The following is a 16,444-nucleotide window of genomic DNA, read 5'->3' as shown; positions in this document are numbered from 1 at the left end:
TGTTTGTTTCAGTTACACAAATGTAACATGAACAACTTTTTTATTATTATTTTGAAAACAGACTAACTGATGTTTTTGTGTATACCCGTGTATATACAAGAAGAGAAGAGTATGGTTGTCAATTTGCTTTTACAGGTAGCTTCACAATTATTTCCAGCTGTAATTAAAATTACTATTGGTTCATATCTCAGTTGGACATATAGTGTGAAGTTGTTGCTGATTAATAAGATTGTCTGGGAAAGATTATCTTCTTGTCTAATACATCCTTTTTTTTTTTTTTTTTTTTTTTTTTTTGGGGGGGGGGAAAGGAGGAGAGGGTTGTTTTTTGCTTTTCCTCTCTCTTTCCAGAAGGTGAGAATCGGTATAAAGCCATTAAATCAAACAATGATTTCACAGATGATATATTTATATATATGTGATTTTTATTTTTTAAAAGAACTTGTCATTTTTATTGAAATGCAATGAAATATCTCCAGGAAAAAAAAAAAAAAAGCCATTTTTAATGGTCTGCAGCATTTGCACAATGTTTCTAAGTTAAAATTTGGAAATCAATCCTCACATCAGTCAGAGAACAGTTTTACACATGCCATTAAATTGTCACAAGAAATTTAGTGTCAGAACTGCTTAGACTATTTCATGCTTACTATGTAGGAATTGAACAAGGTGGGATTGCTTATCTGGGCTTTCTTTTACTTTCATAATACCAAGGTTTTTCACAAATATACCGGTACATTAAAAAGTATAGTCAAGAGTTTTACAAGTTTTGATATGATGCAGAAGAAAGCACAAACAGACACAGTTTTAGCAATATTATAATGCATTTGAATATGGCTTTCTACTTGGAAAGGTCATAAAATTACTGTTATTTTTTTTTTATTTACCTTAAAATTAGGAATAAATCTGTATGAAATTGTCCAAGTACCCTTTATCATAAATAAACATTTAATATGCTGAGAAATTACTTGGCCTACAAATAAGCCCCACTGGTTCCTGAAAAATTATTTTTACTTCAGAATATAGCTACATGTAATAAATCAAAAATCTTGCTGTGTGTGTTTTTTGTTTGTTTGTTTCTGACTATTGTTGTAGCTAAAGGACTGATGGCTACAATTAATTTACAATGCTTCTGTATAAAATACTCATTCCCATCAGTGAAATCATGTTAACAGTGGTAAAAATTTTCAGATGAATAAACTTCTGGTCACAGACATTCTGAATTTTTAATTTTCCTGCTCTGTGGTTCTGATACATCTGAACCACATACATTTTGATACATGTGAAACATGATTTTATAAGACTTCTACCTGTCATGAAGTGTGAAAATGGTTTGCAAAGGGATTTGGGACATAGCATGCTAATTTTTTAAACAATATGGTAGCTACATCTTCCATCCCTTCTCCATGCTAAAGTTTTAGTTGATTGAATTCTGTTTCTTAGGGTTTTATAGCCCTACCCAGCACATCCAGCTAACTGTCTCTTAGCATTCTGAAATCCTGTAGGAGTGTAAACATCTATTTGATAACACCTGATTTGAGCTAATTCCAATGCATGTTGTATTCAGAGGACTTTCTGTGGTGATGGATGAAGTCCCATCCTGCAAAGTCTGCTTAAAGTACTGAAAGATGAAATAGGGGTAAACCACATTATAAATGCATGCACTCAAAAAAAATCAATAACAAAACTGATGTTTATCTGATTTTGCTCAAACTGACACAGTTACTGGTCATAACGAATCATTGTACACATATTTTTGCAATGCCTTGCTGAAAATAGGCCATTATTTATTGATGTTTTACAAAATGAAATATTATTTTAATTTTATTTTCCTAAAATGTCCTACAGTTCAATTTTCTGATTATTCTTAGTTTGTGTCTACAGAATCATGGAGAAATAACCAGAGTAATTTAGACATTTCTGTACTTCAGGCATACCTACTTACGTCAAAGCCAACATGGAAAACAAGTCCAATACAGAATGGAAATGTTTGTCTTCAAACCTCTTTTCTTCTGGTTATACAGCCCCTTTACTCTCACTGTTGTCTTTCAAAGCTGCTTTCCCTCCAGCACTCCCAGAATTTGTATTAGCTGCATAGTATCAGTATTGTAATTCATCTGCATGTTTCCTTACTGAATAGCTTCTACAGCTGAGTTTGTAAAAGAAAAAAGAAATTACACTAGTATACAATGTGAGGAACACAAGTTACTATCTACTGGAATGGATGTTCCATAATGAGACAGGAGTGTAAAGTATATATCTGAAATTAATTCTTAGGTAAGGAAATACATGACATAGTGCAAATGCTTGACATACATGTAAATTGTCCTAAGTAAACGATATAGTTTATTTTTGTAGCTTAGTATTAGCTTATTGTTTGTTTATTTATTTATTTATTTATTTATTTATTTATTTATTACCATGTTATATAGGTACAGGAAATTGCTTGACTTGAATATACATTTGGGTTTAATAACACAGTACTTACTCTGTTTCCTTCAGGTCTTCAAGTCATCCTCCCTGAGTATCTTCAAGAACATTTTGTCCAGGCAGCTCTGAGCTATATTGCCTGCAATTCAGAGGGGGAGTTCATCTGCAAGGACAATGACTGCTGGTGTCAGTGTGGCCCCAAATTCCCAGAGTGCAACTGTCCCTACATGGACATTCAAGCCATGGAAGAAAATCTGCTACGCATAAGTGAAACTTGGAATGCATACAACAGTGAATTTGAAGAATCTGGTGAGATGTTTTATAAGATTTTTGTCTATTTGGCTCTGCATTATAAATAAGATTTATACGACAGACTACATCTATATCCAGAATGGTTCAGAGATCTAAAGCTAAACATCCTGGATCTCAGTCTTAATTATTAAAACATTCTGATAAACTGCTTTCATCACATCATGTTGAACAGTTTGTGTGATTACATCAGTGTTTAAGCAGGCTATGTTTGAGTATGCATCTCTTACACTTTATGGAGTCCAGGGCTGTGAGGACTTGGTCCCTACTGGAGCAAGAATTGTGCTGGAGCAGGCAGAAAGCAAATCAAATGGGGAACAAAGTCAGGTTGCATATACTTAACACAGGTATTCTGAATTTTTATTCTGTTGCTGAAACAACTGTCTATTCAATTATTGCTGAAAAAACTGTTTCATTTCACATCCATTTTGCTGTGTTGGGTCAGAGTTGTACTTCCTTTTTATCTCATACCTCTGGAGATGCCAAGAGACAGAGAGCACAGCCTGCCTTTAATTTACCAAATAGTTAATAGTTATCCCATTGTAGTTGATAACTTATATGTTATCTTCATGTGATTTCTGCTTATGCTGGGCCTATCCATTGCCATTGCAGAATGTTTATACCACATCAGTTTTCTCTAAAGCATCAAGGTTTGTTTCATACATCATTTCATCTGTCCTGATCTTCAGAATTTCCTGTCCCTTAGAGAATGAGAACCACAGGTAAAATCAGGTTCTGAACAGCTGTTTTCACTCAGTGGTATCAGTAACATCTGTCTAGCCAGATGGTGGGAAAAGTAAGGAGATCTAAGCAGATCTGGGAAAAATCACCAAGAAAAAAGATAAATGAGGGAGATAAGGAAAAAGCAGAAATCATAGTTTGAAAGGAGTTGTACTGGGGAAAGAGGATGAGTAAGTGGCAGAGAGGGACAAAATGACTAAGCATTTCAGCAACGGGTGTTTCAGCTCCCTGAAATTCTTGTATACTAATGCACTTAGTATGGGTAACAAACAGGAAGAACTGGAGAGCTGCATGTGGTCACAAGGCTATTATCTCATTGCAGTCACAGAGACGAGGTGGGATAGCTCATATGACTGGAATGCTATCATGGAAAGCTACGCACTTTTAAAAAAAGACAGGACAGGAAGGCAAGGTGGTAGAGTTGCTCTTTACAAGAGAACAGAAGAGAACAGCAAGAGAACAATAGAGCGCAGTTCTCTCACAGGAGAACTGGAATGCGTGGACCTCTGCCCAGGGCTGAACAAAGAGTGAGTTGAGTGCCTATGGGTAAGGATTAAAGGGCAGGCTACCACGGCTGACCCTGTTGTGGGTGTTTGCTACAGGCCACCTGATCAGGAAGTGGAGGTAGATGAAGCCTTCTTCAGACAGCTCCCGGTAGCCTCTCAGTCCCAAGCCCTGGTTCTCGTGGTGGACTTCAACCACCCTGATATCTGCTGGGAAGATCACACAGCCAGGCACACAGGGTCCAGGAGGTTCCTGCAGTGCATTGATGACAACTTTTTTTGGCACAGTTAGTGGAGAAGCCAACAAGGAGGGGTGTGCTGCTGGACCTTGTACTAATGAATGACTAGTTGGAGATGTGAAGGTAGGGGGCAGCCCCTTAGCTGCAGTGACTATGATATGGTAGAGTTCAGGATCTTATGAGGAGGAAACAGGGCAAAATGTAAGATTGTGACCCTGGACTTCAGGAGAGCAAGGTTTAACCTCCTCAGGGATCTACTTTTTACATTTTTACATTCGCTGTTTTGTTGTTAAAGAAATTCAAAAATTTCTAAAGACTCTATATCAGTTACATATTCATCACTTTAACTGTTAGTGAGACTTGATGTCTGCATCTCAGTCTGCTTTTGAAGATCTTAGGTCCTTTTCCAAGCTCCAGTTTTACTCTTGACATGAGAACACCAGAACGTTCTTTCCGGAGAACATTTCTGCCTGGAAATTATATAAAATTAATTATAAAATTTAAAAATATATAATTACTGATTATAAAGCATTAAATTATATTTCATTTTGTGTACATAAAAGCAGCATTTTGTCAATGGCTACTTTAACACCCTTATACATTTCTGGATTCATGATATCATTTACTGCTTTGCAAACTGGAATGAGTGTATTGACTCTACTAAATGACACAGATTTGTTTACCAAAATTTGTCTTGTTTGATCAGGATGAAATCTTATTCAATAACTGAAGAATTTCATTTGATGGTACCTACTTAGCAGCAATTTTAGTTACCTGAAAATAATGATTATACACATACTGGAACCTGTGGAGAATTCTTATGGCAAGATATACAGGGACATCAAATAACTTACAAGTTAGAATAGTTTATTGTCAGACACAAGTAGTCCTGTGTTCAGGACTGAACCATGATTGTCAGGAGGCAAACAGGTAAGAGTTAAATTCTATGCTTTTAAAAAACTTAGAAATTTTATCTTTTTATCTTTTCTCTGTATCTTTTCAGCTATGTGAATACCCAACATGAAAACTTTACCTACATATGCCAATTAGGTTATTGCTAGTAATCACATTAACTAATAAACTGTGAAATATGGTTTATCAGTATCATTAAGCCATATGCCACATGTACATTTAAGCCCTTGAATTATTTTTAATCTAATAAATGTATGAAGCATCATGTCTACATCTCATATGTAGCTTAGGAAATCTCTGTTCTTATTTATAAACAATTTTGCATAAGAAACCTTGTTCAGTGCTTGGGCCTGCACTTTGCTGAAGAAGAGTTGTCATGTGAACATTTGACATATAATGTAGTCATGGTTCATTCAGTCTTCCTCTGTAAATCATATGTCACCACCTCAAATGCCTGTCTAATATTGACACACATAATCTGTAAGCATTTCCAGCAACAGTGATTACTGCGAGATTTTCTGAAGAAAATTAGACCTTCCTTGTGAAAACTTTAAGAACAATAACATACCTGCAATATCTGATTCATGTTAACTATGTGTTCTGAGAACAAAAGTGACTGTTACTAGACAAAATTAATGTTTTAAATAGATATTCTGTAGGTTTGATGAGGGAAGTACATCCTTCAGGCTTTGTCTAATCAATGTAAGTCAGCTTTTGGGATGAGTATGTTATTTTATTGAAATCAATCTAGAATAAAAATAAATTAGCTAGACAAGAATAGGGAAAAGGATGTCTAGATTAAGAATTTGGAATCTGAGTAGGTAAATACAGCATAATCCAGTACACTAACTACTGGCCTATATAGCCTATTGCAAACTGCAGAGGAATAAATGGATTAATTCCATACTTTTACATTTATTATGAGGTTATACGGAACTCCAGATGCACATAAAGTTTAATACAAGTGTATTAACTTCCTAACTTTCCTGCAACCCTAACCCTTCCTTACTTTACATATAACAGAATAATTATCTGAATTCAGAGACAATTTTTTCCCCAGATGAAGACCTATAAAACTTCCTGGGTTCACCTGAGGTCATGCACTTTATCTGTGGACAGAATTTAGCCTAAAGAGGAAGTAAATAGTCTATTTAAAATTGCTTATTTACAGTCAGTGTTATCATTCTTTCTGTCTGTTCAAGATAAAACAGATGAACATATTTTTTAAAGTGAAAAAGGGCAGTTCTTTGGTGCCTAAATCCCATTTAAAATCAATGGGTAGCTAGATTTAGTTTGTATGTTTGAAACTCTCCATCTGAATCTCCAGAAAGAAAGAAAGAAAAAAAAAGAAAAAGGCAGGAATGCAGGAAGGAAGGAAAGAATAAAAGAAGAAAATATGACTGTTTTCTAGGGCTTACTGCTCTCTTCCAGATTAGCCAGTTTACAATATTACTTTGCCTTTTAAATCATGAGATGCAAAAGAAAAATGTGTGTACATACTTAAAAGTCAAAGGTCCTGTACATTACAATTACAACTGCATAAAGGTGAAAATTTAGTATGACCACTCTGCAGGGCAGGACTATATCTGTTTTCAATGTGTTGCTCTTTTCAGGTTGTCACTTACTCTTGTATCCCTACCTATTTTACTCCTTTTGTTAGGACAATGTCCAGCTCCCCCTCCTACTCCACCTGCTCTGTAAATTTAATCTTTCCCATTCAGGAAAAATGTTTGATCTAAACACTCAACTGCTAATTAGTTTCACACAGTAAAGCGTGTCAGAAGATTACTTAGGAATATTCCCAAATTTTAAAACTACGTAGGACTCTGAAAGCTTTTGGTTACAAGATGTGTGTAATGCTGTTAAGGAACACATAGTCGTTGTACATTGCTGATTCTGAAAGTCCAGAGACTCTTTTTTAGCAAGACTTACCAATGCAAAGAAGCAAATTCTAACAAATAACCCTGTCAACCCCTGTCTGGCAACTTAGCATCTTATAGAAATCATGATACCTGTTCTAAAATGGATGGAAGGCATGAATATCCATCCACACGCTCTGGATTCTGATAGCGGGGTAAGAAAATTATCATGCATTGTCTGTACCAAAGACCAGTCCTGGTGTGGTAGGCTGCTGAGTACCTTTTGAAATCTGGCCACTTCATTCAAATAATTTAAATGGTATCAATTTTCTTTTAAGGTGGTTTGTCCAGTGTCATCTAAAAGAAATGTTAGCACTCCATTTTGTAACTGTGTGATGTTTAACACTAACAATCCCTCCATTTAGTCAGGAGACTCTAATATAATTTTGTTTGCCATCCCAATAAGCCACCAATTTTTCTATTCCCCAGTGCAAGTTCTTTCTAAAACTGCTTTAGCAAAAATATGCATTATGGAATTTCTTTTTATTGCCTCTTGCTATCTTCAAATCAGTCACCTAGCTGACAAGTAAAAAAGGTAATTTTTCCCATCTGCCAAGCTTGCAGATTCACTACATTGTGTATCTCTGAGCCTGGGTTCTGGACTTCTCACTTACTACCAGTAGGAAGGACAACCTAAGATCCAAACAGGGCCCTCAATAACTCATGTGTAAACTACTGTGATAATACTTTAATTTTTTTAAAGGTTTAATTTAGGAATGTCATATCAAACATAGGTATTGCTATACATACATTCTGACCAGAAGAAACTTCTTGCAATTATAATAGAAGACAAGTGCCCAGAGTGACTTTGAGGGTCTGTGTTGGGATTCCAATTCTTAAAAAATAACATTGTGAGCTGCATAGGTTTGATTTTGCATTACAGACAGGCAGTAAATCTAAAGCTCCACACTGCCATTTACAGAGAAAACAATATCCACTTAAAGTTCTCTCTTACTGTGATTCAGTGACAGATTACTACTTTTCCAGTTGCTGTATTTTAACTTATACACATGTAGCATAAGCTACAAAAAATAAACCTGAAATTCAAATGGAAAACTGAAGGATTTCTTCTGTTTATAAAAGCAACAGATTTCATCTTGCTCTCTAATAAGCTTAATTTTTATTGATTCAGGAGAGAGAATGTACCTGTCAAAAGGTCCTTGCAATCTCATCTTACATGGCACACATAAGGCATAACTGCACAGGTCATTTTGGTAGCACAGTTTGCCTTTCTGTTGACCAGAATAGACCAATTGCAATGCAAAGTGAGTCTCATTTGAAATCTTAATTGAAAGACTCCTTGTGGAATGTCTCAAAAGACTCACTGGAAGTTGAAGGTGCTTTTTAATCACAGAGAATAAAGACTTCAATCAATATGGTTCAAACTATTTGCCCCAGAGCACTAGAGCAGTGGTTTTCTTTAAAACAGCATTCACAGCCTCAGGCTCAAGGCCAAGAAAATTTAGCCTCCTGAGTTCCTAACATAATTATTGTTTTCTCTATTATCTTGCAAAGGTGTTAATTTGCCTCCCAGTAATTAACTTCCCTATGTGGTTGTCAGGAAGTTTAATCGATATACCAAGCTGTCATTCCTTCTGTGACTGATACTCCCCACCTCACCCCTGCAGAGGTGTCACTGTTCTAATAAAATGAACAGGTGGGATGTGTAGATTTTCTTCAGAGAGTCAATATCTAAAATGTTCATCTCTGATTCAAAAAATGAGGCTATGGCCCATTAGGTCCTGTCAGTATAATTGCCTGTATTTCAAACCTAAAAGCATTATATACCTCCTGCTTAAGCAGCACCTGGCAAATCAACCTATTAAAGATTTTCACAGTATTTGCATTCTTAGACACTTAAAATGTTGTGATGATATTGTAATAAGAGGAGGAGCGGAAGAGTTGATCTAATACAATTCTACTTATGTCCAACATGTACAGGACATAATGTAATTCACTTCAAAGCTGGTGACAAACTCACTCCTGGTGGAATTCCGACCTTCTCTGGCATCTTTGGACTTTATTAAGAGGGATGTCACTCCATGGTCTCACTTTTAATGTAGGCAATGCTGTCTATTCTGGTTTGTAGCTTCTTAAATCTTCTTTTGTAACAGTTTAACATTGGTTATTTACTTCAAGGCATTTTCCAAGAACATTTTCAGTTTAACTCATTCGCTTTCCTGAACTATCCTTCTCTGACATATTTACGTGTTTATTTGCTTAAACCAGATTTCAAGGTGTAGGAGTTATCAACATGGCCAAGAATAAGAAAGGTAGCTTCTGGGGATGACAAAGGTTATGCCGAAATCTACACATAAGAATTATGTCCTATGCATTAGGTGCATTTACAGTGCTATAGAATGATAACAGCTAGCACGAGATAGAAATTGGAATGTCCGTGCTGCAGGAATATTTGTATAACAAAAAAACTATTGAAATTATCAAAATGTTCACAAAAAATCCAAAATAACCCATGATTCAAAACAGATACATTTCTTGAGATTATTATTATTATTATTATTATTTTGAGTTTACAATTAATTACAAAGAATGGCCAGTGGAAGGGTAGTGATATGAACAATTTGAAGGGAACAATTATTCAAAATCACACCTGAAAGAATAACAGGACAAAGGAAGGATCCTTTATAAGTTGGGATTTACGGAGACGGCTGTTGGAGTTCATCTTGTGGGTTTCTGCAAAGTGAATTCACAGTCAAAGTCATATTTAGACTGAAATTAAGAAATGAGTCTTTTCTTATTTATATGAAATCTGTGTCTTTTCTGCTCTCAGCAGAGTCTAGGGAAAATTATCTGCTGCCTAGTAAAACCTCAGAATTTCTCCTTGATTTGCAGGATGATATTCTAACTATACTGACACCTTTAACTCTACAATGTTTTCCTTTTTATCTGTGCACCAAGAGGGGTTTGTAACGGGAATATCTAGACTTTCCTGTTCTAGTAAAATTAGTTCCACTGTAACATTTGCATATGGTTCCTAAGAAATTACACATTAATGAAGGACCAAAGGATCTCTGTTCCCCACCAATCTCACCTTCAACTGTGCTAATACTTAGCCCTGTTGTCTCCTCTTTGGAGAGGAGTTTAGAGGCCTAGAGTTTAGAGGATCTATTCCTGCAGCAATCTTCAATTCAAAAATGAAAGCCAAGAGGAAGAACAAACAAACAGAAGCCCCTAGCCCACTACAAGAATAAAAATTTGCTTCACTTGAGACTTGCAAAGCAATTAGATTGTACCAGTTCAAACGGCATCTCCAATATTAAATGTTGAGCTTCTCTCCTTCATATGAAGTCCATATTGCCAGAGCAGATACATTTCATTCCTTATCTTTGTCCTTCAGAAAGTTCAAAAAAAAAAATTAATTTACTTCGGAGAAGTAAGTGTTTTAATTATAGGGAAAGCTAAATGATTTATCCTTTAAATGTGGATAAATTGGAAAACTAGAGAAAAGGAAGGGAGGAAGGAAGGGAGGAAGGAAAGAAAAAGTTTACTTTTCCTGTATTTTCTATGAAGAAATAAGGTGGTTTTAAAGCCACAGTCTTATGCTTCCTTCAGTTGGATTAGTTTCAAACATATATTTCTTGGATCACAGCTGCTACTTCCATGACAAATTAAGTAATGTATCACAAACAACTAAAATTCATTGCAACATAAAAACAAATATATGTTAATTTTAGTACTTTGTTTTCTCCAGGCTTTTGAATCACAGTGGTATATTTTAAAAATCATATATCTTTTATAAATCTCTTTAATAATATCTAAACAATATTGAGGCAGCACTTTATTGAACAGCAACCGTATCCAACTGTTAGAAATGTAGGCCCTATTGCTTTTTATTCTCTCAGACTAACAGCTTTGTGGTTTGAGGTATCAATTTGCAGCTGATGCTGGTATTTGACTTGCTGTAATATGTATTGCCCTGGTAACAATTAAAACATTGTTATGGGAATGTAATTATATTACTATGGTCATATTGTTAAGGAGAAACTTTTTTTTTTTTTTTTTCTTCCTCCACATACAGTCCTGTTACGTAAAAGGTGTAATAATGTGTTGGGATTTATGAGATTGTTCCCATCAGAAGTCTCGCTCTTCACATTAAATGCAGCAATCAGTGTGGAATCCAGAGGATACAGTTGCCTTAAGACACAGGCAAATTTATTATTATTATTATTTTTATTACATGCCAACAATTAAATTTGGGGTCTATTGTGCTAAGTGCCCTGTAAAGATATAATAAGGGACAGGCTCTTCTCTGAAGAACTGGCTATCTAAACAGAAAAGACTGTTGAGACGTAGAAAGCATAAAGTGTTATCTACAAAATATTATGAAATACTGAGTCAATTCTTCTGAAGAAAAACAATCCTTCAATAATTACAAGAATGTAATAGTTTAATCATCTCTCAATGGTAGGAGTTCATGTTGTAGTTTCACAGATCATGAAATGTGTCTGTTTAAGATATGAGCACATTATCTTTCCTTTCCTTTCCTTTCCTTTCCTTTCCTTTCCTTTCCTTTCCTTTCCTTTCCTTTCCTTTCCTTTCCTTTCCTTTCCTTTCCTTTCCTTTCCTTTCCTTTCCTTTCCTTTCCTTTCCTTTCCTTTCCTTTCCTTTCCTTTCCTTTCCTTTCCTTTCCTTTCCTTTCCTTTCCTTTCCTTTCCTTTCCTTTCCTTTCCTTTCCTTTCCTTTCCTTTCCTTTCCTTTCCTTTCCTTCCTTTCCTTTCTTTCTTTTTTTTTTTTTTTTCAGAAGGCACTATGTAACCATGCTCATTTTATCTCTGTCTCTCTTTTACCTGCATTGTGGTGGTGCTCATTAGAATGATCATACAGGGCACAGGGATAGTCAAGGATGATGTTTATTACAGGAAGGAAAAGGAGCATTTTCTTGTTGGAATGGTTTTTTGTTGTAAGTTAAAGTCTGTAAACCCTCCTTGTTGCTTCTAAACATTGCATCTGATTAGTTGTTAGCTGTAGAGTTTATTACCATTGTGCAGAGGACAGTGCTTCTTAAATAAATTAATACATAAATATGGAAACTGAAAAGTCATATTCTGAATACATTCTCTGAGATTTTTATTTTTATTTTTGGTCATCATGACACTGAGTTTAAGTAAATATACCAGTGTCTCAGAAGAACAGAAGAGAAATGAGAAGTTAGTGATTAGAACAGGTATTCAGGAAAGCAGCTTTTGGATCTGATCCTACCTGGGTGTATTAGTACACTCCTCTGAAGTCAGTAGAGCTTAGCTGATTTATACAAACTGCAGATCAGAGCTTTGCTGAAGGACATACTTTGAAACAGTTCAGTTAACCCTATTTATTTATTGTATTTATTTATTTATTTATTTATTTTGATACTGGTTTCATAAATTTGAAAATACACTCCTCAGGCTTGAAATGCTCTACCAAATCAATGAGACTGTGCCTCTTTCAGACAAACCAAACAACCCTCACTCACAACATCTATGCAAGCCTTGAAGGGAAAAGATATCTGGGATGTGTTGTGCAAGGAGACTACGGTGTAATTGTCACTTTGTCACTTGGGAATAGGTTCTCCCAGAATTACACCAAAAGACAAAGAGCTGCTCATGTGGTAAAGCAGAACTTGTCAAATACTTCTATTAAATCGAATAATTAAGGTAAAAACACATATTTACTCTTTTTGAATACGGGATAAGAACCAATATCTTAGATAAAATTAGGAAAAGGATCAGGAAGAGGTGAAGGGTAAGAGTTAGGGTTCAAATACTTCATAAATGAAACAACTCCTTAAGACCCTTAATTTGCACCCAGAGACAGCAGGGGGGCAGTGGTGCTGACCTCAAGTGGAGAATAGTAGAAGGCTATAAAGAGGAAGGCAAGGCAAGAAAATGAATAACACATTGCTAAGGAGATCACAAATGCATTATTAAAACCAGCTTATTAGATATTAAATCACTCTTTTTGCCCTTGCTTTTCATTTTGTATCTTCCTGAAGACCTTTCAATATCATTTTTCTTCCAATGAATCATAATCCATCACAGAAAAATCTATGCCAAAAAATACGTTTTATTTCATCATGGACCTCTGTCCTTCCGAATATGGAAAATCAACATTTGATGTTTTTGTGCTAGTATTGCCATTAAAAATGTAGTTATCTTTCTACTTTAAAACAGTTAAAAAGTTCAATTCCAAAATTACAAAAGTTCATTTGAAAATTTTTGAAGTTTGAGAACACCAAATAAGAAGTTAATTTTTGCTGCAAAAATAGCTACATAATTAAAGTCTATTAAATTTTACCTCTTTTATTTTATTTTTTTTTAGACGAATTCAAATTATTTATGAAGAGGCTGCCCATGAATTATTTCTTGAACACATCTACTGTAATGCATTTGTGGACAATGGATTCTAATTTTCAACGTCGCTATGAGCAACTAGAAAACAGCATGAAGCAGCTCTTCCTCAAGGCACAGAAAATTGTTCACAAGCTCTTTGGCCTTAGTAAGAGATGCCATAAACAGCCACTCATCCGCATGCCAAGGCAGAGGTAAGAAAACCTGAGAAACTCATAGTATTGTCTAATGCTACAGTATCCTTAATGACATGGAAGTGGGAATGTACAGTATGCTGTGTATGTACAACATACACATACTGTTCATGCTGTGTATGTTCTACATATGTTCATATTTTTCTGTTCATGCTGTCTTAAATGTGATGGTAAAGATCAAAATAAAACCTGATTTGTATGCTATTGTGTTTTGTCAGGCAATTTAAAAGTATCGTGAGCATACAGATTCATGCCCTGCTTGGTTTACCCCTTTTTTACAGAATTCTATTTTCAGTGGAACTTGGCCAATTGTAACAGTGCCAAATAATTGTATACAGAATACTCAATACCTATTCTGAAGCAAGCATAGCTATTTTAAGAACTTTCCAGGTCATTATACAGTGTATACTACATACTATTGATTTCTTGTCTCATTCGTCAGATATGAATTAGATTTGAAAGGATGCCTAAGGAAAGAAAACGTGTTTTAGCTCTGCTTAAAAACAGAGAGAACCTGAAAGCTACCTAGTCAAATCTATATTAACATAAAGTGGTTATTGTTGATTGCTGATCAAATAACTTTATTGAAATTAGTGGAATGACACAGAATAAATCTGAAATGAATGAGCTTTTAGGGAAATTATTTTTCTGAGCAAAAGCATCATGGATTTATTCCAGTGACTCCTGAATTTAGCACTTATCCCCATCAGTTTTGAAGAAATCTAGTTTAGGTTCAGTATTCCAGAACTGCCAGGGGTACTTTACACTCCCCTTCTTTCAGCTCTGCTGGAGTTCCATCAATTTCCCCTTGCCTTTTGGTAGCACACAGCTAATCCAATCTCTTTTCCTTCCTTCCTTCCTTCCTTCCTTCCTTCCTTCCTTCCTTCCTTCCTTCCTTCCTTCCTTCCTTCCTTCCTTCCTTCCCTCCTTCCTTCCTTCCTTCCTTCCACGTCTTTTTCTTTTTTTTTTTTTTTTTTTTCCCACATCCTGTGATCTGCTAGTTGAAACAAAAATATGTATGTATGTTTGCTTTTTTGGAGTCATTTCATAACTATAAAACATTCCACTAAGAAAGGTTATATAATTACCACAAAAGAAAACTGGAATATGATGACATAATGATGATCAATAGATAGCTCCAAGATCAATGTTAAAGGCAGGTTTGGGAATACTTAGCCAGCGGGATGCGTTTACTAAAAGAGAGCATTTTCAAAAGATGGATTCCATCAGATTTTGTGGGAAAATTGCCTTCTGACATCAAGGCTTTTATGCCTGATAAGAAAAAGCTTTAAAGTGAGAAGTGAGAAGGAAAGGCCAAAAGAAACTGATTTAATTTCCAAAACTGGTTAGAAAAACAAACAAACAACAAATAACTCAGAAAGAGATACAGGGATGGATAAAGGATTCAGTCGCGAGGGATGGTAGGAAGAATACAAACAGAGGTCATGACAGAATACTGTTCAGGTACTTCTAGTGATGACAGTATACTTAATGCAAGCACCATGCTGTGTTTGTCTGTAAGGAACAGCTAACAGTTAAGCAGTAAATGAGTAGGAAAAACCTAGGGTATGCAATGGAGAAGCATGAATTATCTCTCAGGCTATAAAGTAGACATTTCAACAGAAAGGGAATTGAATGAAAGAGCAAAGCTAAATACTACTTTTTCTTGAGTTTGAGAGAAGACAGAAGTAAAAGCAAAAAACAGCTTCATGTGCCAATGATATTAAAGACTCCAACAAAAACAAGAAAGAATTTTGTTCAAGAATTTGAACAAAATGTAATAATTTCTAAAGGATTTCAAAACAACTCATTTGGATTAGTGTTTGGGTCCTGCTACAGAGAGTTAAGTGTGAATTGTTTTATGTAAAGAGAGATTATAGAATGACAGAATATCCGAGTTGGAAGGGACCCATAAGGATCATCAAGTCCAACTGCTGGGTCCCCAAAGGACCAGTCAAAAATAAAAAACAGAATTAGAGAGAGTTAAGGGAGGTATAAATACTATCTAAAATTATATTTTTTAGGTACTTGTCTTTTCAGATATAGATTAAAAAGCCTTCAGATTTTAATAAAGATCATGATGCTGGAGGTGAGTAAAACAAAGCAACTGTAGTAATGTTTAATTTTACATTGCATTTCAGAAGTCAATAGATGATATATATACAAAAGATTTTTAAATGAACATGTTGAAAGTGAGAGCTGGCTTTCTATTTCATGAAGTTGGGAGTTATGTCCTAAAAGTTTAATTTAATTCATGAAAACTTTCTGTAAGACTGAGTTTTATAGGGATTTATCTATGTAGTCTGCCAGAAATCGTTTTGTCACAGTTGAAGGAGCTCCTACATAGAGTCAAGGTTGTAATTCATTACTGAAAATACCCATCTTTCTGGCCTTAGAATTGTGTTACTGAACATGAAAAATAACATTGCTTGATTTTTATTTTTATTTTATTTTTTTTGCAATGATATTCAATTAATCTGTTAGTCACAACTGCTTTTAACTTTATCCATATTTCCTGAAAATAGCCCCCTAATAATGCTAAAATAATGCTGAAACTAAATTATGTTTATATATTCATTTTCTAATCCTTGAATGAAAATAGCATTGAATCCTCTCTTAGCATCATTGTTCATGGTAGAAGAGGGTCAATTAACTTGCAAGTTAAAGATACATTTGTCTATCTGTTTTTAAAAGACAGTTTGTATTCTTCAACTAGAATAATGTGTAAATAGTTTTCTTTCAGTCTGCACTAGCAATCAGAAGGACTTATTTATTGCAGCACTTTCATATACACATAGGATGGGAACAGGATTACTATTTTTTTTTATTCTGCTCATTACAAAGCTTTTTAAGTTC

The 16,444-nt window shown here is 35.0% G+C and overlaps 1 protein-coding gene across 2 annotated transcripts in view; it reads left to right on the top strand.

The window, feature by feature from the left end:
• Positions 1–16,444, top strand: part of BRINP3 (BMP/retinoic acid inducible neural specific 3) — a 206,080-nt gene that overhangs the window by 152,781 nt on the left and 36,855 nt on the right. For both annotated transcript variants that reach the window (XM_032192765.1, XM_032192766.1), the window contains exons 6-7: positions 2,497–2,733; positions 13,366–13,588. In XM_032192765.1, coding sequence (XP_032048656.1) covers positions 2,497–2,733; positions 13,366–13,588 — 460 coding nt within the window. The remainder of the gene's footprint in view (positions 1–2,496; positions 2,734–13,365; positions 13,589–16,444) is intronic.

Source organism: Aythya fuligula, chromosome 8 (genome assembly GCF_009819795.1).
Source record: "Aythya fuligula isolate bAytFul2 chromosome 8, bAytFul2.pri, whole genome shotgun sequence".
In the NCBI taxonomy this organism is placed as follows: domain Eukaryota; kingdom Metazoa; phylum Chordata; class Aves; order Anseriformes; family Anatidae; genus Aythya; species Aythya fuligula.
The sequence above is the reverse complement of the archived record's forward strand: the minus strand, read 5'-3'. Positions and strand labels throughout refer to the sequence as shown.